Source organism: Muscardinus avellanarius (genome assembly GCF_963383645.1).
Source record: "Muscardinus avellanarius genome assembly, chromosome: 11".
Taxonomy (NCBI): Eukaryota; Metazoa; Chordata; class Mammalia; order Rodentia; family Gliridae; genus Muscardinus; species Muscardinus avellanarius.
The window spans coordinates 43811474-43838153 of record NC_137797.1 but is presented as its reverse complement, the minus strand read 5'-3'; the positions used below and the strand labels follow the sequence as shown (position 1 = coordinate 43838153).

The 26680-nt window shown below is 37.3% G+C and overlaps 1 protein-coding gene across 3 annotated transcripts in view; it reads left to right on the top strand.

The window, feature by feature from the left end:
* Positions 1-9717: 9717 nt before the first annotated feature.
* NAV3 (neuron navigator 3) overlaps positions 9718-26680 on the top strand; it is a gene marked incomplete at both ends in the record, with an annotated part of 410033 nt that continues 393070 nt past the window's right edge. For all 3 annotated transcript variants that reach the window (XM_080705150.1, XM_080705149.1, XM_080705148.1), the window contains one exon: positions 9718-9960. In XM_080705150.1, coding sequence (XP_080561276.1) covers positions 9718-9960 — 243 coding nt within the window. The remainder of the gene's footprint in view (positions 9961-26680) is intronic.

Genomic DNA, 26680 nt, shown 5'->3' with positions numbered 1-26680 from the left:
TAGAAGCTCCTCATATATATATGATCTATATTTTAAAGATAACAAATAATGTTCAAATTAAAAGCTGTATTTGCAAAATCCTGTTGTGCTTTGACATAATTTTTCATTCAGCTGCTCTCACGGTCTAACCACTGAAAACAGAAAAAAGGAAGGTATTTGGGGGCAATATATGCATGGTTCATAAAACCAGGAAGCTCAGGATGCAGGAGAGACAACAGACTCTGATGTTGTCAAAAGTCATTCTTCCATTGTGAAGTGTTAGAAAAGGAACCCCTGAGACTCAGATAGCACAGAATTAGAGAGATTTTGTATCTGGAAATCAACATTACAATAGGAAAACTGATTGGCCAAAGAAAATGGGTGGTGAAGTCAACAAATGGATAAAATATCAATTAAAGGAAATACAGAAAAAACTTTTCTCGTGGAAGCAGATAAAAAAGAAAAGGAAAAGTTTTGTGTTCACTCAGACTTTTTTTTTTTTTGATATATTGGAAGCTTTTGTCTTCTATGGTAGATTTTCTATAGAGTTATCAATCTAATGGATGAGATATGTCTTTGTGCAGTTAGAATGTTATAGAACCCAGTATAAGTACTGAAAGCTGGGAAGTACAAGATTAAAACACTAGTGCATCCTCCCAAACTGGAAGTTGGAAGAGGAAGCCAGGGGTGAACACTATTCATCCAGCCCTCTAATAAGGGCACCAAACCCTATTCGCAAGGCCAGAGCCCTTGCATTTCGGAACTATCTGCCACAGACCACAACTCTCAAAAACTGTTTCACTGGGCATTAAGTTTCAACATGAAATTAAGCAAGGGAAAAATCACTCAAACTATAACAATATCTTAAAAAAAATGGTTCCATTATTGGTCCCAGTTTATTTCTGGGCTGTTGAAAACAGGGACATTGCACAGAGCTGTGAAGATTCTGTGCTCCAGCACTGAAGAAGGTGGGGGTGGAGGGCATTAGGACTCCCAACAGAGAGAGGCCAAGGCACTAGGGCTGGCCTGAGAGCACTGCTTTTGTTCAGTGAATAAATAGATACTCATAATGTATATGTGGTTTTAAATTACTTCCATTTACCTAAATGCCAACACAATGTTTATTTTTTTAAATTGGGCTAATTATATTTTATTTTTTACTTAATATAGGCTACTAAAGAACATACTAAGAAAAAGAGAGCAACCACCAGATTCCATTTTTAATTATTTACTTGATTATTTCCCATTTTTATATTCATGTCTTCATATAGGTTGAATAATAGTTTACCTTGCTAAAACTCCAGTTATCCCTCTTTTTCTCTTTCCTGAACACTCATACACACAAAAACACACATAGCAGCTGGGTGTGGTGGCACATGCTTGTAATCCCAGCATTTGGTAGGCTGAGATAGGAGGATTGTGGTCTGTGGACAGCCTCAGCTACTTAGTGAGGCCCTCTGCAACTCAAGTGAGACCCTGTTTCAAAATAAAGAATAAAAAGAGGGCTGTGGTGTAGCTCAGAGGTAGAATGCCCCTGGGTTTCATTCCCAGTACTGCAAAAACAAACAAACAAACACCACATACACACATAGCTGTTTTTATATACCCCAGAGTTTCTTATAAAATGTTGCATTATCTCATAAAGGCAAACTTTTGAAGCTTTGATGGATGATCTCCTAGAATGGATCTGAATATGATTATACTGGAATTTAGAAAATTTTCTAAAAATAAGGGAAATAATATCATGATTACAGAGGAGATATAACTCAAATTTGGGTTTAAATTATAAGCTGATTATATTACTGCCCTGAATTAAAACATAAAGTTTAATTAAAAATTTAGAAAATTTTTTTTCTCGATTCCTGAAAGAAGCCCAGTATGCTCTGAAGTTGTTTGAAAAAAAAAAAAAAGCAGTAGAGAACAGAGCATGGTGGCACATACCTGTCATCTAGGTACTTGGGAAATTGAGACAGGAGGATCACAGGTTTGAACTTATCCTAAACAATCATTGGTAGGAGGGAGGTAAGGGAAAACAGGGGTGGGGGGGAAAGGACCCCAAGTACAGTTTAAATGTATACCATTTATTTTCAATAAAACTATGTTTTAAAAATAAATAATAAATAAAAATTTTAAAAAGACTAGGCTGTAGCACAATAGTAGAATGGTCCCTGAGTTCAATCCTCAGTGCCTCCCTTCCCCCAAAAAAGAGTGAGATAGTTACCATTTAGACTCTGAAAGGGAAAGAGTAATGGTTAATTCCAATTCCTAAAATGCTGGAGATGTTTTAGAAAGTCTGTAATATCCTAAGAGTTAATTCTATATATCTTACAGAACTCCAGATTAGTAACCTTTGCAAATGTCATTTTTTCTAATATTTTAAAATAATTATTGTTTACTGTAACCTCTTTTAATTTAGCCTATTTTTTTATTTTATACCCTCTTCAAAAGTAGCTAAAATAATAAAATTGATAAGAAAATAGTAATGAAAAATATCTTTATAAAATAGCACTTTATATATTATTATATGTAAATTATTTTAAGTCAGTCAACAGTTGTAACTTGCTTATGATAGCTATGTATTTTTAAATAATTTACACATCATCATAATTATTATTACTCTTATTGTCATTGTTATTACTATTACTTGGTACAAGCAATGAATCCAGAGTTGTTCTACCCCTGAGCTACACTTCCAGTCCTTTTTTATTTTTTATTTTGAGACAAGGTCTGATCAAGCTATACAGTCATACCTCAAACATGTGATCCTCTTGTCTCAGTTTTCCAACAACTGGAAAAATAGGTGTGCACCACCATCCCTGACTTCTGTGTTTTTATAACACAGTGCATTTGTGGATATTTGTGCCCATAAGAATAGCTTTTTCAAGCGTAACTATCTTTATTTTATTTTATTTATTTATTTTATTTTATTTTATTTTTGCAGGTCTGGGGATGGAACCCAGAGGCATTTGACCTCCGAGCTACACCCCCTGCCCATTTTTTATTCTTTATTTTGAAACAGGGTCTCACTGAGTTTGCAGAGGGCCTCACTAAGTAGCTGAGGCTGTCCACGAATCTCGATTCTCCAGTCTCGGCCTCCCAAATGCTGGGATTACAAGCGTGTGCCACCACGCCCAGATGTAACTATCTTTAAAGTTGCAAATCTTTTTTGGATTCATTTAGATTTTTAAGTCTACTGTCTCATTGAAACACTGATATTAATTTAGCAAGACTATCCAAGTGATTTTGTTTTAATAAAGTAGCTGCCCCATTTCTAGATGTGACTATTTTTAACTTTGGGATTGCTGAGATCTCAAAATGGGAGAATATCAACATAAAATGCCATACCAAAACTTACTACATTTGCTTTGCATTAAGCTTTATGGTTAAGAAGCTTTCTGAATATGATAAATTTTGTTTGCTCAATTAATTATATCAGTAGCATATTGTAAGGAAGCCTGTAAGATGGTAAATGTCTGCCATAGAGAACATATAGTTTACACCTTTCCTCAGATGGCCTTCATTTTAGTGGACATTGTATGGATGTCCAGAAATCCCTGAATTGATTTATTTTTACATCCTTTGTATGCATCATTATGTTAGAGCCAGCTAGTTTACCTCCCTTTCTACTCCTTCAATACCACAATAAAGAGACATCTTGGCTTTTTGCTTCTTTAAATATACTATAAGCCTAATACTTCTCTATACATTTAATTTTTCCCAGATATCTGGAAAAAAAAGATACCAGTGAAGATTTTGGCAAGAAATATTCTAAAATAGACATAGATTTTGAAGTGTTTGAAACGAAGTCCAGAGAATAGTTTAACTCCATTCTCACCATATTGTGTATCATTTTTTATTACTTAAGTTTACTTCTTGAATCTGAATGGAATCTAACCCAATCAACAAATATTTTGCATTCATCTGGCACAAATTTTATTCTCTAAAGTTTAAGGAAAGTTTTTAGCTAGATGAGAGATAATGAGGAAATTAAAGTTCTTGATATCACCATCAAACTAACACAAAATATATTTACATAAAGTATTGAGGAAAAACATACAAGAATCTGAGGCTTACATGTGTAGTTATTGCAGGCTAGCAGGGATTATACTTATATTTCCTCCATTAGATAACTTGAAACTGAACACAAGTCTCTAAGATAACATGATTCAGTATTGGACAATATACACCACAGGTATATGGTTCCTGAAGGAAGGCCTATGATTGTGCCATTTTATTTCTTGGAGGGAGTGAAAAAGCCAAATAGAATCAAAAGATAAACTTAGAAATAGATGTCAAATATCCAGAAAACCTAGAGTTCTTAAATTTTAAGTACCAGGAAAGAAGGAACTGGTGGAAAGGTTACTTGAGCGCGCGCGCGCACACACACACACACACACACACACACACAGGAGTGAGATAAGTGAAAAGTGAAATGATAATGAGAAAATCTTAATGGAAGCTGGATGAAATATCCAGAATAGAAAGGAGCCAAGATCAGACCTTACAAAGACTTCTTAGAAACTATGCCAGTGAAAACACAGTGGTGTGGCTTACTTATTAAAGAAGAAAATATTATTATTTATTTTATTTATTTTAAATATCACTGACACTAAGATACAATCAGCTGAGAATTCTCTGAAGGCCTAAAGGCCTACAAGCTTGGTTTTGGAGATTTTTCAGTAGCGATCTTTCCTGTTACATTTGACTAGAAATTTATTGCATCTTAATTTTCAGAATTTTCCTTCTGAATTCAGGTTTTTGGGTATGTGTATGTGAGGCGAGGGTTACTGGGATTGAACCCTAGGGCATTCTACCTCCAAGTTGCACCTTCAACCTTTTTTAAGTTTTTATTTTGAAACAAGGTCTCACTAAATCACTGAGGGCCTTGCTAAGTTGCTAAGACTGGACACAAACTTGTGGTCCTCCTGTCTCAGCCTCCCAAATACTGAGATTACAGATGTGTGCCCCCACACCCATTGAGGTTTTTTAGTTTTATAATCCTGTCCATTAGTATACCTCTTGACCCTACCTCTCTAATTCTCAAGTCTAATATTTCATGTAACATTAAGAGCAAACATTTGAGTAGTTACATAGGCAAACGATTCTAATGGCTTTGTATATTGACTTTCTTTCGTTCTTTCAGTACCTTGGTGAAGGAAGTACAGTTTTCGGCCCATTTCATAAAGGGTGAAACTGAAGCACAATTACTTCACATTCACAAAGCTATTAAGTAAGATAGCACATATCTTCTTTACTCTGCAGTTCAACGTCAGAACCTGTTACTTGAGTTATCAAGCTTCAAATCCTACAGATTATAGTTCTTAAATTCTGGTGTATAGGAGAATCAATTATTTTAAATATGGTTCTCAGAGCTTACTCGCTCTCTCTCTCTCCTCCCCCCACATGAGTCTTACACTGGGTTTATGATGAATTCAGTAATCTATATTTTTAGCAAACACACCAGGTGATAGTTTGTCAAACTCAGTTTGAGAAACCTGTTTTAACTTCACAATATGCTGTACGTGGTAACTGTGGCCTTAAGCTAATTACTTCTCAGTAACTTTCAATCTCCTACTCCTCAAAATGGTCATGTTCTTTTAGGATGCACTGAGATGACCTCTTCTGACAGAGAATACCATTTCTATAATGAGTTAATTTGGTCTTGTTCTTTGTAGTGGATGTCGTTGCATAGCATTAGTTGATAATGGCTACTCTTTTCATCTCTGCATTTCAGTCAATATATCAGACCAAATTCATTCTTTTTGTAAAGTGAAAAAATAAATGTGCTTGTATTATGAGTATTTCAATGATTATATGTGATAGTGCATAAAGCGCTTAACCCAGCTACTGCTGTGTGGAATATTCCATGTATTAGCTGTGGACACTTTCATCATCATTATTAAATGTATCAATTACTATGTATTTAGTGTCTCATCACCTGTGTTTATATTTATAATCCTGGCAGAAAGTCCGCTGAATGACTTAGCTGCTTTAGCTAGTTGCACTATTCTGTGAATCTAACTTGATTTCATGGGATGAAACAGGATGAACACTGTGGCTCATGGCTGTCAGTGGTTTAAAAAAAAGTAGCTGGAGCCAGGTGTAGTTGCACAGGCTTGTAATCCCCGCGCTTGGGAGGCAGAGACAGGAGGATCGCGCAGATTTGAAGCCAGCTGTGCTGGTTTAAGAGACCTGTTTCCAAATAAAACCTATTAAATAGCCGGGCGTGGTGGCGCACGCTTGTAATCCCCGCTTGGGAGGCAGAGACAGGAGGATCGCGCAGGTTCGAAGCCAGCCGCGCTGGCGTAAGAGACCCTGTTTCAAAAATATAAAATAGGTCTGGGAGTGTAGCCCGGAGGAAGAAGGGCTTCCATGAACCCCATTACCACCAAAAAAAAAAAAAAAAAAACAAAAAACAAAAAACAAAAAACAAAAACAAAAAAATAGCTGGAACTCAGACATACAGCTTCATTGTTGAAGTTGTTTCCAGGCTTATAGTTCTGTTGGTTTCAGAAGTTTCAGCATGTTAGGTCAGGTCATAGTAGTGAGAAGCAGAGAAAGAGAGAGAGTGAGCGAGAGAGAGAAAGGAGCTCATGAATATATATTCATATATATACATACAACCCCCATGGTCACATCCCCAAAGATCTACCTCCTCCAGTCATACTCTCCCTCCCTAGGTCACCACCCAATTAATCCATTACAATAGACTTATCCACTGATGAGAATTAGCTATAACAAGAAACAAATCAACACCATTCTTGATGAGAAATGAAATAATATTTACGAGGAAGGAAATAATTTTACATTTACAAAACACATAACTTACAGAAACTAAGATAATGCAGAGCTAGAGTTCATGTTCTTAAAGTGGGGTTTCAATTATAGGACAAGACACACACAAATGGCATATTGAAATAGTAGAACCTGTGGGGGGAAAAATAGACTCTAAGAAGACCATTCAGAGCACACATGGAGTTTAAGGAGCAAATCATTAGCAAAAATAACATTGGTACCTTGAAAGATAGTTTGGACCACCCAAGAATGCAACTCAGCCCAGAATTACTTAAAAAAACAATTGAGTAGAAATGCTGGCAATACTTTAATTAGAAGTGGTGGGAAAAATGCAGTTGAAGGGAAACTCAGCCTCTGGGCTTGACATTGGAATGGAGACAGAGTGCCACTTGTAAATATATAAAAGCTGTGCAATTCGCGTGGTGTGCACCACGATGAGCAAGTGCCAGATACAGGCACTTTTGCTTTGTTGTTAGTAATTTTGTTTCTTATTATCCTGGAAAACATCTTAACGATTTCTAACTTACATTTGATTATATTATGCCTCATCAGCAGAACATATACATATACAATATGTATATATTACATTTTGCTTACTTGTTGGCTATTTCATCTATAAAATACTTTTTATTACATAGAAGTGAATAATAATCTATAGAGCTAGAAATAACAGGCCAAAGAATATCATTTCTATACAATAGGGAAGCTTTTTTAATAGTAATGATCATGATTCTGATAATTGCCAACATTTATTGTGTACATATTTCTGTTCAGCATCTATTTATTTTTCTAGGAACTTTGCATTATTACTAATTGTTACAATATTTGATGAATATAATATCAATGTTTAAATACATAAAATGACATGCATCTAACAGAATTCTTGAACAAAACTTTGAAGAAATTAAATCAAATTTCTTGTATTAGTTAAGATAGCATTAAAATTTCAATCCTGTCATTCAAATAGGAATTTTACTAAATGATAGAAATTTTTCTCTGTATTTGTTTTGATTTCGATGTAGACTGTCCCCTGAAGAGCTCATGTATTGATGTTCAGAGGTGATATGATTGAATGATGAGGATTCTAATCTGGGAAGGGTGTGGTTAGAGGACATAGATGATTCGATCATCGGGGGTGTGCCCAATATATGTATGTGCAGTCATGAGCCCTTCTCTCTCTACCTCCCACTACCATGACCTGAGCTCCCCAGACATGCCCTGGCCTAATGTGCTGCAACCTCTGAAACCTCCAGAACTGTATACAAGTAGATCTTACTTCCTCTCAGTTGTAGTAATCAGGTGTTTTGGGTTACAGCAATGAGAATACTGACTAAAACCGTACCTATTAACTATGTGTGATAATTTGCAGGACAATAATTTGTGTATTTTAGGTGTTTTCGTAAGAATTTTCCTTTGATGTACTTTTACCACAAATGGCACATGATCTGAGTATAAAAATATTTTATGAATAGTGTTAGCATCATTGAATATGTTCAGATGCTTTACAAGCTTAGGATTTTACATTGACCAGATCTTGTAAAACTGTTATTTACATTTATTTTTAAAGTAGGTTCTTTCTTTCCTTTTATTTATTTATTTTCATTTTCATTTTCATTTTCTTGGGGTACAGGATATTGAATGTAGGGGCATTCTACCTCTGAACTGTACCCCTAGCCTGTTTTATTTTAAATTTTGAAACAGGGCCTCACTTAATTGTGGAGGGTCTCACTAAATTGTGGAGGGTCTCACCGGCCTTCTGAGGCAGGCTGTGAACCTGCAATCCTCCTGTCTCTGCCTTCCAAATACTAGGATTACAGGTGTGTGCCACCATATAATATAATATTCTCTACTTTGTAACTTCATGACTTTGGTCACATTACCTATTGTGTCTGGACCACAATTATATTTCTTCTAAGGTAAAAAAAAAAAAATGAATGTGCCTATTTTGCGTATTCCAATGACTATGTGTGATAATATGCAAAGTGATTAACTCAGTCACTGCTGTGTTGTATATTCCATGTAATTATTAGCTGTGGATATTTTTATCATCATTGTTAAATGTAGAAATTACTGTGTATTTGGTGCCTTGTCCTCTGTTTATATTGTATAACTGAGGCAGGCATGATCTGTTGATTGACTTAACTGCTTTAGCTAGTTGCACTATTGCATGAATCTAACCTCATTTCATGGTATTAAAGAGAATGAACACCGTGGTTCATGGCTGTCAGTGTTGAAAAATAGCTGGAAATCAGACAAACAGCTCCATTGCTGAAATTGTTTCCGGGCTAAAAGTTCTTCCAACAGCTGTTTGTTTTGGCCATTAACATGTCCATTCTTTTTTTTTTTTTTTTTTTTTTTAACTAGGGGAAATGCAATTTTCTTTAAAAAGATTGTGCAGGCCAGTTATTTCTGAATTCAGGAAGAGCTCCTGTCCTTCCACTATTGTGGTCTTAGGCTTCTTTGATGCTTAGACTGAAGGGCTTTTCCTTTTGTTTCTCTCTTTCTTTTTTCCCTCAAAGCTCAAGAGTCAGACTTAGTAAGAAAAGGCAAATCTGGGATGTCTGTAATCCTGGAGAAGGAGCTGTGTAGCATTTACCTTGCAGAAAAAGTTTGCTCCCCAGAGGGATATTTAGTATTACATAGACACTAAGTCACTGAACAGAAAGAGAAAGGGCGGGAGGAGAGAGGGAGGGGGAAAGAGAGAGAGAGAAGGGAGAGAGAGAGAGAAGAATGAGAATATCTCAGCCAGCAAAAGCAAGATACTTAACTGAAGACGAAGGGGAGTTTGCCTTCTTTTGAAAGTTATATTATTAGTTTTTTTTTAATCAAAATGACTGTTAGTTTTGTTTAAAATACTTGTTCTGGAAATACTAAAGTTGGAGTCTACCAGACTGAGGTTAGAAGCATTTTCTTTGGCAGCAAAGAGATACTTTTATAGAAGCCATGCCTGTACTTGGGGATGCCTCAAAACTGAGACAGCCAGCTGTTGGGTCAAAGCCTGTTCATACTGCTCTTCGGATACCAAATCTTGGCACTGCTGGGTCACAGCACTGTACTTCAGGACCTCTGGAACTTGCTGAAACAGGGAATTCAATGCTTGCTTGTCAGCTCACATTAAAGTCAACCTGTGAATTTGGAGAGAAGAACCCCCTTCAAGGAAAATCCAAGGAGAAAGAAGACAGCAAGGTTAGTAGCTGAAGGTTATCTACAGACTAATAGCGAGATACTGGTGTAAGAAATTAGTGAGATTAACTGAAAAGCTGAGTGATTGGGTTATTTAAACACTGTATTTTGAGCTTGTAGTTGTAAAAGTCCTGAACAAAATTATCTGAAAATGCACATATTGTAGTTACTCATTGTTGCTTATTGATGAAGAGCTAAATTGCTTATTGATAGAGCTAATCCTACAGAGCACTTACTGATTACCATAACCAGTCACAAATGAGAAGACATGGTCCTATATTCATACATATTATATGTAGAAGATTTATTTGTAAAAATTCATAAAATGGCATTACTAGTCTCTAAATGTCATTCACATTTGAAACACTTTGTGTTTGAATGTTTCTATCCTAGACTTAGTTCATTGTTATGTGAAGGAAGAGGAAATATTATTTTCCTCGATAATGCACATTTGTCTGGATTTTCACTTGTAAATTGAAACCCTACTGTTTTACTTATTACTGACATCTCTTTTCAATTATTTAATTTATTATATTTTGTGGGCATTAGTTCATAGTTGTTGCTTGCTAAGCCATACTATAATTGTTTTCTCCAGATGTGGTGCACTAGCGTGACCCTGCAGCTGAAGACCTTCGCTGGGGGTTCATTTGTACTTTCTTAGGATCACTGTCTAATGAAGCATTAACCATGATGTCTAGCTTTCCAAGATCACCATTCTCACCTCTGCTTTTTAGGAAAGGTTTTAATTTTCTTGCCTATTAAACTGTAACTTAAAAATAATCTAAGAAAAATAATTCAGATAGAAAAATTAACTCTGCAAAGTGACAAAGCCACCTTTTTCCTCTGACATGCTTTATGCTCTATTTTCACCTATTCAGATGTTTAAGCTTCAGCCCAAATGTAGCTTTGGTCATAAAGTATTCGCTAGCTTTCCCTCTAACCCATTTTCTTGTGACTCTTTATCTCTAAAAGTACTTAAAACATCTGTATTTATTATTGCATATTTTAATTATGTGGATAATTTCTTTCTGTTTCCAGTGAATTGAAAATATATAGGAAACAGGGCTCATGCCTCACTTCAGCTCTGTCACACATACACCAAGTTTTTTGCATAGCTAAAATTAAATAGTAATTGAATGAATGAATTAAGGAAGGAGTAAACAATTTTCATGAGAAAGATTTAGTTTAGTTTATTCTCTTTGGAACATTTTATTTATAATTAAGGGGTTTAAATGAATCTTTATTATTTCCTGTACTGGGGTACTTTACTACTTAGCTATATCTCCACCCTTTTTATTATTATTTTTATTTTGAGACAGGGTATTGCTAAGTTGTCTAGGTTGGCTTTGAACACATGCGATCCTCCTTGTCTCAGCCTTCTAAGTAGCCGATATTACAGTCTTTTGACACTGCTTTCAGCTTGAAATAAAAGATGTAAAGCTCTCGCTCTGCCAGGTGCAGTGGCACCTGCCTATAATCCCAGTACTTGGGAGGCTAAGACAGGAGGATCACAGGTTTGAGAACAGATAGAAAAGTTTGAGGGTGTATCTTGGATGTAGAATGTCTTTGGGTTTAATGTCCAGTACCACACACACACACACACACACACACAAAATAAAATAAAATAAAATAAAAAGACCATGAAGTTCTAGCTCTAGTAGTTGTTGGTCAGCCTCAGCAATTTAACAAGTATCTCAGCCACCTAGAAAGACCCCATTTTTAAACAAAACTAAAAAGATTTGTGGGTATATTTTGGACATAGAATGCCTTTAAGTTCAATCTCCAGTAACACACACACACACACACACACACACACACACACACACACACACAAAGACCATGAAGTTCTAGCCCTAACATTGTCTAAGTAAGAAAAGCAGCTCAGAAAATATTGTATTAGTTTAGTAGTTGTTAGTCCAACTTCAGCAATTTGGAATGAAAGTAGGGACGGACAATTTGTCTGTGAAATACTTAAAACTTGAGCTTTCTGCAAACAAAGAAGCAAGTGCTATCCTACTCTATTCTAATTATCTATCTACAGTGATGTATCTGAATTCAGTGGAAAAGATAGAAACATTTTCGCTGCTGACTCAGGTTGTCAGCTCTGTAGATTTAGTCAAACTTCTATTTTGATGAAAGGCCTTGGGCTAAGACTTGACCACTGTGAATACTATTTTCAGTAGGATTTTGGTTGATCATTTTGGTTAGAAAACATATTAATCATATCCGATATTCTGATAAGACTCTGGCGAGCAAAGTTGTATTTATATTTATTGGAATGTTTTCACTGTGCCACTTATCTGACTAAAAAACCTTCTCAAACATATATAAAGAATGCCTGGTCAGCATTTCACAATACTTCTAAGTGTTAAAAAGAAATTTATTTAGAGTTTTTTTTTTTTTTTACTTAAAAAAAAGAACAAAAAATAGTAGAATTGATCAAGAGAGTAAGAATTAGACTTCGGTGCAAATAGCAGGAACTCAACATAACAATATAGTAGGTAAGAGTTTATTTCTTTTTCAGGTAAAGAAAATCTGGAGGTAAGTAGCCCATGTGCCATGGCTGATAGGGTACCTTCAATTTGTTGTTAGAGAACCAGGCTGTCTGTTTCACCCACCATCATCCTTTGTGTCATCCAACTCTCAGTCTTGAGTGCATAATTGCATTTCACTCAATTAGAAAGACAAACCCCATTTAACTAAAGAATTTCGACCTTTCATTGGCTTCCTTATAGTTCTCAAGTCTTACCTAGCTATGATGAAGACTGGAAAATGCAGTGTTTATTATAGGTAGCCATGTGCCCAGCTAAAATTATGGGTTCTGTTTCTAAAAGAAAAGAGACCATGGATAGTACCCAAAATAAATGACTGTCATTAAAAAAACATTTATGTGGAGTACTCAGCTATTCATTGCACCAATCAGTCTTATAATCTGGTTTGTAAAAACAAGACTATGCACAACAGTGTCCAAAATGTGTCTTTAATCCAGCACTTTCCTTTTTCTATCCTCGTTGTACATTAGAGGAGAAGCTATGATTCCCATTATCCCATCTTGAATTCCTAGGTTAATAGGCTAGTATTCTGATGATACACTATATTATGTCATATCCATATGTTGCTAGAGACTAAAGACCTCACTCCTGTTTCATAGCTTGGATTTATACCCTTCTGCACATCCTCGTCCTTTGGCTCTAGTTAAGTTTTGTATCCATTATTTCAGTTGTTCAAATTGATACCCTCGCCTCCTAAGTCTCTTTACCATCATCTATCTAGCTTATTCACCAATCTTCTTAATAAAAAAAAGTAGGTATTTCTCTTTTGTTTTACAGCATCTTCACTTGGGAATTTGTTTCCCGAGTCCTCTTCTCTCTTACCTCCCACATGTCTTCATCCTGGCTGTCTGGAGATCTTCAGACTGTCTAGTTCCACTGTCCTTTAACAAATAATATTAATTCTAGAGTCCATGTCACATATAGTTGGAAAATATACCATCTTGTGTCATAGGCTTAGCTTTATTTTTCTTTTGAGCTATATCTTATACTGATTTCTTATCTTGAATTTGGTAATCTCTCTCCTCATATGCATTTGTTTTCCCTTCTTCCTGGGCACCCACCCAAATTAGGAGCAGAGCCACTTTGCCTTGGAAACTTAAGAATCTGGAGGGAAAGTTTAAGAAAGAAGGTTCTGTACTGTATTGTTTTGTTTTATTTCTTTTGCAGCTCAGCAAACATACAATCCAACATTATGATGTCCCTAATCATGAATGTTTCTTGGCCATACCAACCACTGAGAACTCCTTCCTGGCCTTAATTCCCCACTTGATCTGCAACTCTCCCATCTGTTCTCATTTCCAACTTTTATTCGTAGGCCCACTCAGCCCTTTCCATTTGGAGTACATGTACAAATTCAAGATTTTTTAATGTTATTATAGAAAGCAACTTTTTTTTCTCAATATGTACCCTATAATTTATAGGATGTTTCTCTTTTATTCTTGTATCATTTCAAGAAAGGCATTATTGTCTATATTTACAGTAATATAAACTGAGGCATACAGAGAGTAGGAGAGACTGAAAAAATAAGAGACTGAAAAAATCAGAGAGTTAATTAATTAGTACACTGGATAAATACATTTCTAATGAGGGCAGTTCTATTGTAGGTTTTTATGCCTGAAAGAAATTCTACTTGGAATTCAGAAAACACTTGTAGTTGTTAGAATTTAATGGACAGGTAGGACTCAGGTGTGGTGAAGAAATGCATTCTTTTCAGGAAGGGATAGAATTGAATGCACAGCAAAAATACTATTACAATTGATGAAGAATATAGAACATAGCAGGTTTGGGTCAGATTATCAATAGAAGAAAACTTTATTAGGTATACAATAGGGAAACTCTTATTGTAAGTATGAAAAGAGTACCTTGGCGATTATATTAAGTAGAAATCATTGCTGAGAGGTTCTAATATTAACTAATGCTTATAGAATCGTGCAAATGCTGGGTACTGAGTCAAATACTTCACAGAATATCTAATTCATTCTTTGTACTAGTCTTCTAGTAACATAATAATGCATATATCAGCATTAATATTATAATGACTCATAATAATAACATTGTTATTATCCCCGTTTTATAGATGAACAAACTGAGATTTAGAGAGGTTAAGTTACTCACCAATATCTCAGTAATACAGTGCAGTAGAGTAGAAATTTAAAACAAATCTTTGTGGTTAAAGAACACAAAGCTGAGTAGAATTCCATTATGTGTATTTTCCATAATTTTTCAATATATTCATCTGTTGATGGAGACCTAGGTTGGTTCGGTTCCATATTTTGGCTATTACAAACTGTGCTGCTGGGAACATGGGCATGCATATGTTACTGTAGTTCTCTGATTTTAACCCCTTTGGAAAGATACCCTGAAGTGGTATAGCCAGATGATATGGTGGATCCATTCCCAGTTTTCTAAGGAATCTCCACACTGATCTCCATAGTTGCTGTACTAGTTCGCACTCCCACCAACAGTGTAAAAGAGTTCCTCTTTCCCCACATCCTCTCCAGCATTTGTTGTTATTTTATTTCTTTATGCTTGCCGCTCTGATTGGGGTTAGATGGAATCTCAGCGTAGGGAAATACACACGATGGAATTCTACTCAGCTATAAAGAAGAACAAAATCATGCCATTTGCAAGAAGATAGAAAGACCTGAAACATGTTGAGTGAGATCTTTCAAGCACAGAAAGAGAAGGGACTTATGTTTTCTATAATATGCTCAAACTAGGAAGTATTAGGGATAGCAGAGGGACTCCAGACAATTGAGGGGAAACCTCAGCAAAGCTAGAATGGAAGGATAGGAGAGGAAGAAGACTGAGGTTACTTAATGAAGGAGCTACACCAAAATTTTTGTAAAAGTATAAATATAGCATGGTTAACTTGGACACTCATTTTTGGGAGGGGGAAGGGGAAGTGGGGGAAGGGTACCAAGCACAGTCTGAATGTATGCTATTTTCAATATGTTCCACATAAAAATAAAAAATTAGAATAAATAAAAGAACACAAAGACTGTATATATGTGGAGGAAAGGGTTACTGACGGTTAACCCCAAGAATGTCCTACCTCTGAGTTACATCTCCATCACTATTTTATTTTTTATTTTGAAATAGGGTCTTGCTAGGTGCTGAGAGCCTCCCTAAATTACTGAGGCTAGCCTCAGATCTGCAATCCTCCTACCTCCGCCTCACAAGTACTGTAATTAAAGGAGTATGCTACCACTATGCCCAGCCACATCACTCTTAAAAAATAAACAAAATGGCCACAACAAAAAACTTTTGCTGTGGTCAAGGGAAGAGAAACAGAGCTAGTAGTGATTGCCTTGGTTTGTAAATGAATTTTTAGAGTTTAAGTATTAAATTAGCATTTGCTAACAAATTGGAAATAAATCACTGGTCATGTCCAAGTGCCTAGAATTATCAGGAGAAGACAATTAAGTTGACACATGGGCTCTACTGAATTGTGTGAGTAACAGAAATAAATAAAAGCAGTCCCTGGATGGAAATAGAGCAGCAGATGTCAGTAGAGCGGATCCCTGGCCCTGGCGTCCAGCTGTTTCCTTTTGGAGAGCCTGCCTGATGGCTGAGGACTGTCAGCGCTCCTGTTGGCGTGCTCACGTGGTAGCATTTCCAGAGCTGGCCAGGCCCACAGCTGCATAGGTCAGCTCTCAGGTCCCTAGATGATTTTGCCTTCTTCGCCGGTTTCTGCTGTGCTTGCATGTTTAGTTGTTTGCATTTAAAGAATCATCATTATTTCTTTCTCTAGTTATAGCTCTTACTCCAGCCAGGTTCTATAGTGAGAGTGTTATGACTGTTTTAATTGCTTTTGCATCTGTGGTTGCAGTGGTGTGAGAATGTTGTAATGATACTAAAAATTTAACTTTTTCTCTACTGTACAAAGCTCAATTTCTCATTGTTATGCATTTATTGCTCTTAAGGGGCAATTGGTAGAAATATAGTAATGTGATACTGTAGTCATCTGATACTGTTATTTTAGTGTGTGCTTTCAGACTCTACAGTGATTTATATAGAACTCTTAAACTGCAATTTAATATGTTCATGTTAATTTTATATGATTAAATTTTTCAAAAATCTCATGCAACATGTTCTTTTACAAGTGGCAAGATTTCATGCCTATTTGATCCCAGTTTGCCACACGTAATTTTTAAGGTTCATTTCCAGTATCATAACCATCTCTCTTTTAGTGAAAAATAGGAAGCCAGCATGGTGGTGCTTGTCTGCAATTCCAGTACTTGGGAGGCTGAGACAGAAGGTTTGAGGCCAGCCTCAGTCACGTAGTGAGACCATCAGCAACTTGGTGATATTTTGTTTCAAATTTCTAAAAAATAAGGACTGAAGTTATATCCTGGAGTTAGAATGCCCTGGGTTCAAACCCCAGTACCAAAAAGCAACTACAACAACAAAAACAACAAGTACTCACTATATTGCTTATAAAAACATAAAACCAATAGCATAGGTGATTAATCTTTTAGCAAAGTATTTGCTATATGTTTGTATGTATATTACTCTGTCATCAGTAACCTATAGCCAATTTTAACCTTTGTTATATTAGATGGCATAATTTAAAGAGCTTCATGTTCAAAACTTAGATATTTGAATAAATTTCTCCTAGGTCTCAAAAGTATAAATCATTTGAGGTATCTGAATTTCCATCTCTCCATCTGGAAAAAAATCAAATGATATATGAGCAATAGTATTTGATAAAGCTTCCTAGGGGTAACATTGATGTTATCCTTTTTTCCTAATTCCTGATTTTGTCCCCTTTCTCTTATATTTTCTAAGTCTCCCTTTTCAATGGATCTCTTGGGCCAGGATGCTGTAGCATTAGTACTAGTGACATTAAGACATGATAGTTTTGTGTTGAAGTTAGGAGTAGAGGCTCTTCAGAGCATGGGAGGGTGTGTGACAGCACCCCTGCCTGTATCTGTGATTTGTCAGTGCAGTCCTCTGACTATGACCATCAAGAATATGTTTCCTCTAATATGCCCAAACTAGGAAACACAAAGGATACCAGTGGGACTCCAGATATTAGAGGGGAAATACTAGCTAAGTTTGAATGGAAAGATAGGAGAGGAGGAAGGCTGATCTTGATTAATGAGGGTCTACACCTGAACATGTGTAAAATTATGAATAAGACATGGTTAACCTGGACAACCATTGGTGGGAGGGGGGAAGGGAAAATGGGGGCAGGGGGGGAGAGGGCACCAAATATAGTTTAAATGTATACTATTTATGTTCAATAAAAAAATTGTTAAAAGAAAAAAAATAAATAAATATTTTTAAAAAGTTAAAAAAAAAAGAATGGCTCCAGACTGAAACACCCCCAAGAGGATAAAGACAAACCAAACTAAAAAGCACCCTTGTATGATGAGTTTCCAATCATGCTTAGGTTTCTACTGATCAAAATGATAGTAATGATAAAATTAATGATTTTCTTTCCCATACTTTAGAAAATCGATCCATGTTTCCTACTTTGTGGATATGTGTCTTGACAAAGTAGTTTATGTTTATTACCATTACACTAGACTTTACCGTGCTTTTACTTTTCTTTTATTTCTGGTTTGATTTCCTAGAGGTTACCAAAGTCTTCTGAAAAAAGTATCTTTCCTTGGTTAAGATTTTACCATTTGTTTTTTATCCTGTTTTCATTTTATTTCTTCTAACCACAATGCTTTTTTTGGAATACACCAGTATTTAATAGCAAAATGAACTGGTCAAGTCAGTTGATAATTCTCAATATCTTCATCTATGAAATAGGGACATGGGTAAGGGATAAATGTGTGATGTGTGCATGTATGCCTCTATCATTTTGTACTCCATTAAGATTTATGACTACACTCTACCAATAAAAAATTAAAGTTAAAAAATAGGGACAATAATACAAAATAGCTCATGAGTTTGTTTTGAAGATTAAAAGATACTACATATAAACTCTATATCAATGCAGTGTACTGAGTTAGATCGCATACTTATTACCAGTGAAGAGTTTGATATTGCTAAACTTAATGTAAGGTTTAATAATATTTAGTAGTAGAAAAGGAAGAATAGTGGTTGATTCTCCATATATGGGGAAAGTAACATTTCAATTATATCCTGAAGAATGGCTTTGATTTAGCCAAGTAAATCTAGGACAAAAGATCATTTTTAGATAGAACAGTATTTACCATTTGTTGTTGTGGCCCAAATACCTGATACAGAGGCCTTGTTTGGACCATGGTTTCAGAGTGTTTAATCCATGTTTAACCAGCTCCATTGCTCTGAGCCTTTGGTGAGGCACAGCACATGATGGCTGAAGGGAGAGACAGAGGAAAGGTACTTAGCTCAGGGCAGCCAGGAAACACAGGAATGGGGGTGGAGGGAGGGAGAGACCAGAAACAAGATATCATCCCCAAAGAAATACCCCACACTTCCTCGAGCAATAACCCACCTGCCTAGAGTTTCTACCACCACTGAACCTTGCTTTCTTGGGATCAAGCCTTTAGCACATGAGAGTTGGGGGACATTTCAGATTCAAACTATAACATGAAGTTATAATGTTCTGGGCTTTTGCATACTAGAGACAAAAAAACATAAAACCTTAATTGTGCTCTCTGGGAGGTTGTAAAATCCATTTTAATTTAATTTATCAACAATACATAAATTAAATAAATAAATAAGTAAATGAATGAATAAATAAATAAATAAATAAAATTACAAATTATTCACCAATTCCAGAATATAGATTGCAAGTAAGAGAGATGGGGTTGATTCAAGGCAGTGGGAAGGTGGGCATTAAATGCCACAGTGAGGATTTGGATTTAATTCTATACAGGACAAGACAAAGATGCTAAATATCAAAGTGATAGAATCAAGTCTGTATTATAAAAAGAATACCATTGAAATTATATGTGGCTGGGCATTGTGGTGCACGCTTGTAATCCCCGTGCTTGGATTAGGAGGATCACACTGGTTCAAAGCCAGCCTTGCTGGCTTAAGAGACCCTGTTTCCAAATAAAAAATAAAAAATGAGTCTGGGAGTGTAGCCCGGAGGTAGAAGAGTTTCCAGGAACCCCAGTACCACCAAAAAAAAAAAAAAAAAAAAAAAAAAAAAGAAAAGAAAGAAAGAAAGAAAATAAATTATATGTGAAAAAAATCCAGAAAGGGATAGAAAGTTCTAAAAACAAGAGGATGGAGAAAAATTTTACTGAAGTACCATATTCAACAGCAATTAAACAGGTACACATTTAGTAAAAGAATCTATGAATATATTAACTTATAATCAACCACTCAGAGAGCTATAACTCTTGAAGAATAAATATATTTTCTTTGCACAAAATGTATAGTTTAGTAGGTAATTATATGACTTAGCAGCTAGTAGCAATTATGACTAATGATAATTTCTAACACTTTTTGAGTACCTGTTGTATGCATATACTATATCAAATTTATTATCCCATGTAAAGTGATGTAGAAACTGAGCTCAGAGAATAATATAATGGAGTTGGAGTTCCAACCTCCTTCTACTAGAATTCTGTGTTTACTACTCTCTCTCCCTTGTCTTTGGTTTCACAACTATGTATGAACAAGAGACAAAAGCAGTGTTGTTCTTCTTTCTGGATACAGAATCATGCAATAAGAAAACAAAGAAAGTTAGGAATTTTTGCCAGGGAAGCCAAATTAATCTTTGACAAATTTTATTTTGAACTCTTCCTCTTCCCCAACTCCCACTGTCACTCTATTTTTTTTAAGAAGTTTTTTTTCTTTAGATTACTAGTCACTGAGGTCTGGTAGAGAAATTTGATATCTGTGGGAGAGTTTGTTAATTGGTTTCATAGCAGGAGTTCCCCATTGCAAATCACGGAATGATTTATTAAAAACTCTTGCAACATTTACTGGAGAAAAAGTCACCAGATGAGAGGCCCAGGGAAAATAATTTGCCATTTTAACAATAAAATAAGATGATACAGTGGCCATGAAGTACACACACACACACACACACACACACACACACAACCATAATGAAATGATTCTTTTTGTCATATTTTGATCTTGTAAAAGAACTATTCTGTAAAACTCTGAAACCTGGAGTGTACAGGTTTACCATGTTTAATAATGAAGTGTTAGCAAATTTTATGTGGTATCAAAAAGATATTATAATACTTAAGAGAATGCTAACTTCTGTAACAGATAAATCCTAGGTCTTAGGGGCTTACCATAGTAGAAATTGATTCTTTACTTCTTTAATGGCTTCATATAGTCAGGGGGTAACAAACTCGTGTAGAGGATCAATTTGGTCTTTGTACACTATTTTAGAAATAAAATTTTATTAGAACACAAGCACAATAATTAAAAGTTTGTGTGTCTATGGCTGCTATTCTACCATAATAGTAGAGATGAATGATCAGAATAGAGGATATATTGCTGGCATAGACTAAAATATTTGCTAAATGGCTCTTAATAGGCCATGCAGATGGAGGACAGGGAAACCAGATTCCTTCTAGCTTGTGATTTTGTCACCCCACCTTTAGCCAGTTATCAGTGTATGAAAGAAAAAGGAATATTGCATAAAATGCTTGGAAATTTGACATATTTCCAATTAATTCCATTGATCAGAACTCAATCATGAGGCAATGCATAATAGCAAGAGAGGGTAGGAAATAGAGGCTCACTGTGTGCACAGAAATAAAAGGAAATGGTTTGGTAAAATATTAGGCAACATCTAGTTAGCCACAGACTAGTCAATTAGTCAAATGTTTAAGATTCGGCAATAATTTTCTTTATTAAAAGTGTTCTAGATTCAACCTTGGGGCCCAGTAAGACGCTGGGTTCTGGGCAGGGGTTGCACACGGGGCACGCCAGCCGGGGCTCAGGTCGAGGAACTGCGCATAGCACGCCAGACCCCTGGAGAAACCGGGCCCAGTAAAACGCTGGGTTCTGGGCGGGGCATGCCTGCCCGGGCCCAGGTCGGGGGACTCTGGGCCCCCAGCCGAACTGCACGTAGCACGCCAGACCCCTTGAGAAACCAGGCCCAGTAAGACGCTGGGTTCCAGGTGGGGGTCGCTCGCGGGGCACGCCAGCCGGGGGCCCAGGTCACGGGACTCTGGGCCCTGGGCCAAAATGTGCTTAACACGCCAGACCCCTGGAGAAACTGGGCTCAGTACCATGGGTTCCGGGCAGGGGTCACGCGGAGCACACCAGCCGGGCTGGGTTGCGAAACCCTGGGCCCCAGGCAGAGTAATGCGGATCACTCTGGACCCATGGGGAAACCGACCGGGTTACAGTGCTACTGAGTGAGTGCCTGATCCCACTACCTCCTCAAACCACATATACTGTCTTCTCTTATTTAAAAAAAAAAAAAAAAAAGGAACAGAAAAAGAAAAAGAAAAATATCGGAGAGGAGGTAAGAAAGCCGTTATGGATGCCAGAACACTGGAGATGCAGACAAAACTTATCTAAATGCACTGGAACTTATGGAAAAATTCCCAGTGAAGGAAGACTGCTATTTCTCTATATTGTTAAGAATCACGGACATCACCTGTAAGGAGAGAGTTTAGCAGAGACCAAGGAGAAAGGCGGTGTTGAAAGAGATCTCCGCGATGGTGGTGGAGACTTGTATTCAGGACAGGCAAAAACCGTATCCTACCAACCTTATATTTTTTTTTTTTGGAGAAATTACACCAAATGTCGAATGCTACCATCACGCATGCTTAGGAACACTGGACAACATTCAGAGTGGAAAAAGAGCCTGGGAAGGATTTGAAATGGTGGAGGCAGTGGCAAAGGCAGTGGCCAGTACTCAGGGGAGGCAGACATCTGATACATTACACCTGGAACCTTTGAAATAATAACCACAGAGACAGCAATCAAAACCTGATGAGGGGTTAGGCCGATGCTGGGGTCAGCAAGGCTGGAATCGGAGCCTGCTGTGAGGCAAGGCCAGTACTGGGGCCTCCGAGGACGGAACTGGAGCCTGCTGAGGGTCTAGGCTGGTGCTGGGTCCAGCAAGGCCGGCATCGGAGCCTGCCATGAGGCAAGGCCAGTACTGGGGCCTCCGAGGCCAGGATAAGAGCCTGCCGAGGGGTTAGGCCAGTGCTGGGGCCAGCGAGGCTGGCATCGGAGCCTGCCATTAGGCAAGGCTGGTACTGGGGCCCCCGAGGCCGGGATCAGAGCCTGCCGAGGGGTTAGGCCGGTGCTGGGGCCAGCGAGGCCGGCATCGGAGCCTGGCATGAGGCAAGGCTGGTACAGGGGCCTCCGAGGCCAGGACAACAGCCTGCCGAAGGGTTAGACTGGTGCTGGGGCCAGCGAGGCCAGCATCGGAGCCTGCTGTGAGGCATGGCCAGTGCTGGGGCCTCCTAGGCTGGGAGCGGAAACTGCCGAGGGGTTAGGCCGGTGCTGGGGCCAACGAAGCCAGCATTGGAGCCTGCCGTGAGGCTAGGCCGGTGCTGGGGCCTCCGAGGCTGGGATTGGAATCCTGCCAAGGGGTTAGGCCGGTGCAGGGGCCAATGGCCAGCATCGGAGCCTGCCGTGAGGCAAGGCCATTCCTGCGGCCTCCAAGGCTGGGACCGAAGCCAGCTGAGGGGTTAGGCCAGTGTAGGGGCCAGCGAGACCAGAACCGGGGCCTCCCATGAGGCAAGGCCGCTGCTTGAGCCAGCGAGGTCTGGATCAGTCCACTGAGTAGCCAGGCCACTACTGGGGCCTTCAAGAGTGGGATCGGTCCTTGCAATGTAGCATGCACAGAGAAATATCGCATAAAATATAAATCAGAACCTTCTCTTAATCAGCAATAACTAGGAGGAAAGGGGCAACAGGAAGAGGTTGAGCTATAGAAAGGGCCCTATAGTGAAGCAACTAATGTGACCAATCAGAGGGTATGTAATAGTGGAGGACGGAGCCTCTTTAAAACGCAGGAGGTACATAAACAAATGTATCAAAGTTAATCACCAAAAAAGCGTGGGATGGAGGGAGGGGAAGGGAATGGGATGGGGGCTGGAGGAGGGCTAATTGGACGATGTGTGCTTGTATATCCTCTCAAGACTTGTACTCCAATGTGATTGATATATGACTACAGTGCACCAATTTAAAAAATAAATTAATTAATTTAAAATAAATAAATAAATAAATAAAAAATTTTAAAAAGTGTTCTAGTATATTTGGAAGCGTTTTCCAGATTGTCACTAAGTTGTCCTGATTTATGTGGATATATCTTTAATAGAAAAACACTGAATATGGAAAAGAACATACTTTTCAAAATACTGAAAGAAAAGATCTTGCATGTAACTTAGCTTTTTAAAAGTAAATTAGGCACACAAAAGATTGATATAAAATGCTGACTATGGTCCCCTAACTCCTTTGACTGTTTCCTCCCTCTGATTTTGCCACCTTATATTTCTCCTGTTCCAATATACTTATCTAGACTTATATCTCTCCTTCCCTCCCTTCCTCACCCCCCCAAAAAAACAAAAGTCCTCACTGCTTCTACTTGCTTCAATACTTTGTTTTAGCATTCTTCTCTTGGTGGTCCTGGAAACACTGCCAGAAATGAGAACCAGAAAGGATGTGCCAGTGTGGGATCTAAAATCTTGAAGTTTAAAGAGCTAGGGTGGAGTGAGGTATCACAGCAGGAAGCAGGCATTTGCCGGCTCCTAAATGCTGCCAGATGGGTGGGTGCACCCCTGAATAAGAGAATGCTCACTCCCCTGGCCTGGACACACCATGGAACTTCTGTCAGCACATCACAAATTGGTTCCAAGGAGGACTGAATGGGAATGTGTGAATGGGTCATTGAAAACCCCAACACCAGTATTAAGAGGCAGCTTATTTTATAATTGTTTCAGACCATGGTAAGTAGGTATAAAGTACAGTATACAAAACAATCTTTTTCCAAAGTACAGATGAATTTATAAGAGACAATTGGTTTTTAGACTTAGTTATATGAATCTATGTCTAGGTTTCTACTTCTCTTTGAAATATTGTTTAGATTTAGGTCGGATCAAGATAAATTGCTTAGTTTTTTTAGAATCTAAAAAAAAAGTACAGATTATGTATTTCTCTTTATTGTCCCTGCATGATCACATTTTGAAGATAATCTTGCTGTGCCTTTTTTGGACAATTTATTGAATTTCTACAGAGAGATATTTTTGCCAGAACTTTTGATGTTATTATTATATTGACCCATATAATTTTTTGATTCTTTTTCATATTTCATTTCTCTTCAAACCATCTGCTTTTTATAGATATGTCTTCCTTCCTTTGGCTGGCTTTTTGATATCCACAATGTGTGTCGCATTCTTCTATCGAACACAGGATTTATCATCATTTCCCACAATATGTTCACTCATCTACTTCCCTCTGATTCCAGACAAACCTATTGTAGTCTATAAAAGGTTGCTATTTCAGTAGGTGTAAATTCTTCCACTTACCAATTCTGTATCTACATCGTGGATCCTAGATGAATTTTTCTGTCTTTGTTAATCGTTTACCTAGTCAATTAACCTTCAACAAATATTTACTGTCTACATACCATGTACCAGGAAATGCTGTGTGTGTGTGTGTGTGTGTGTGTGTGTGTGTGTGTGTGTAATAGCTTACCTGAACATCACAGACATTATGGAAATATATTCATACAAACTTGGGCTCTTTATCTGTATTCTAATTGGCAACATTAAGTTCTTATTTAATATTTTCTAGAAATACCAAAAAAGGTTATAATGCAGATTACCAACAATCATAACCTTTACCGTATGTTTGGGATATGTCTTTTTTATTTAAAAGTGGTTTCCCTCTTTTGTTATGACAATCAAAAATATCTCCAGTCAATATGTCTCATGTAGAAGATTGCTCCCAGCTTACAATCACTGAATTAGGCCCCATATTATTTGAAATAAAAAAGAAATAATAATAACAAATAAACACTTATTATAGTTCAGATTCTGAATGTTCTTCAAAGGCTCATGTGTTGAAAATTTGTTTCCCAGTGCAACAGTGTTCACGGGTGGAGCCTTTAGGAAGTGAAGAAAATGATTGAATCTTGAGGGTAATAACCTCACCAGTGAATTAATTCGCTGATGAACTCACAACTGGAATATACTCTTGGAAGATGGTGGGGACTATAGGAGGTGGGCATGCTTAAAGGGAGCATACCCTTGGCAGTGTGCCCTTGGAGACTGTATATTGTTTTCCAGCCCTTTTCTTTCTCTCTCTCTGCTCCCTGGCCTCCTTGAAGTGGCCTCACCTCTGAATCCTGAGACAAAATTAAATTTTCTTCCTTTCTATTTATTTTCTCATGTACATTGTCACAGTACCGGAAGGCTGCCACACTTATACAACGTACAAGATTTCAGAAACTACACGAATAAATTGAGGTTTCATATAAAAGCACAATGGAAAAGAATAAAGTCAGAGGAAATAATAGTATATAAAATTTGAGTTGTAAAATTCTGTGTAGAGGTTAGAGGTCATCTACACCTGTGGATCTGAGCTTTTTTGAGGTAATGATAACTTAAATGTTAAGTGAGTTATGTTGCTTTTAATCAGTGTTTGTCTTTGTGTGTGTTGCTATAACATAATGCCAAAGGATGGGTAATTTTTTAAACAGAAAATTTACTTTGCACAGTCTAAGGGCATGGGATGGTCAAGATGGAGAGTTCAGTAGGTTTCCTGAGTGATGGAATGAAACACAGCTCTCTGCTTCCCAGATGGGGCATTGTCACGAGACTGTTTTGAGGAGTGCTGTGTTCTCACATGGCTGAAGGACAGAGGAGAGTAGTCCCAGTCCCTCAAAGCCATTTTATAAGGGCTTTAATCGCATGTATGTAGGCCTTGTCCTAATTGTTGTGTTTAAAATTTTAGGTTAAAGTTTTATAACAATTTGTGCTATGAAAGTGCAGTGCGGTGTAGTTGCTAAGTAATTGCTTAAATTAATAATGTTGATCAATAATATTGTGTGTAATTATTATAAGTCAATAATAGTTAAAATCTAAATAATAAGTTTATGGTAATTAATAATAAAATAAATAGTTACAAGAGTTTTTTAAAGTTAAATAGTCCTAAATAAGTTTAAATTTTAAATTTCCCTATAAGTTGCAGGCCCAGGCATCTAAGCGGGAAAAGGCTTACAGGAGAATTCCTGGAAAAGCTAAGGGCATCTGCCTGAGTCAAGGTCACATACTATAGATAAGATACCC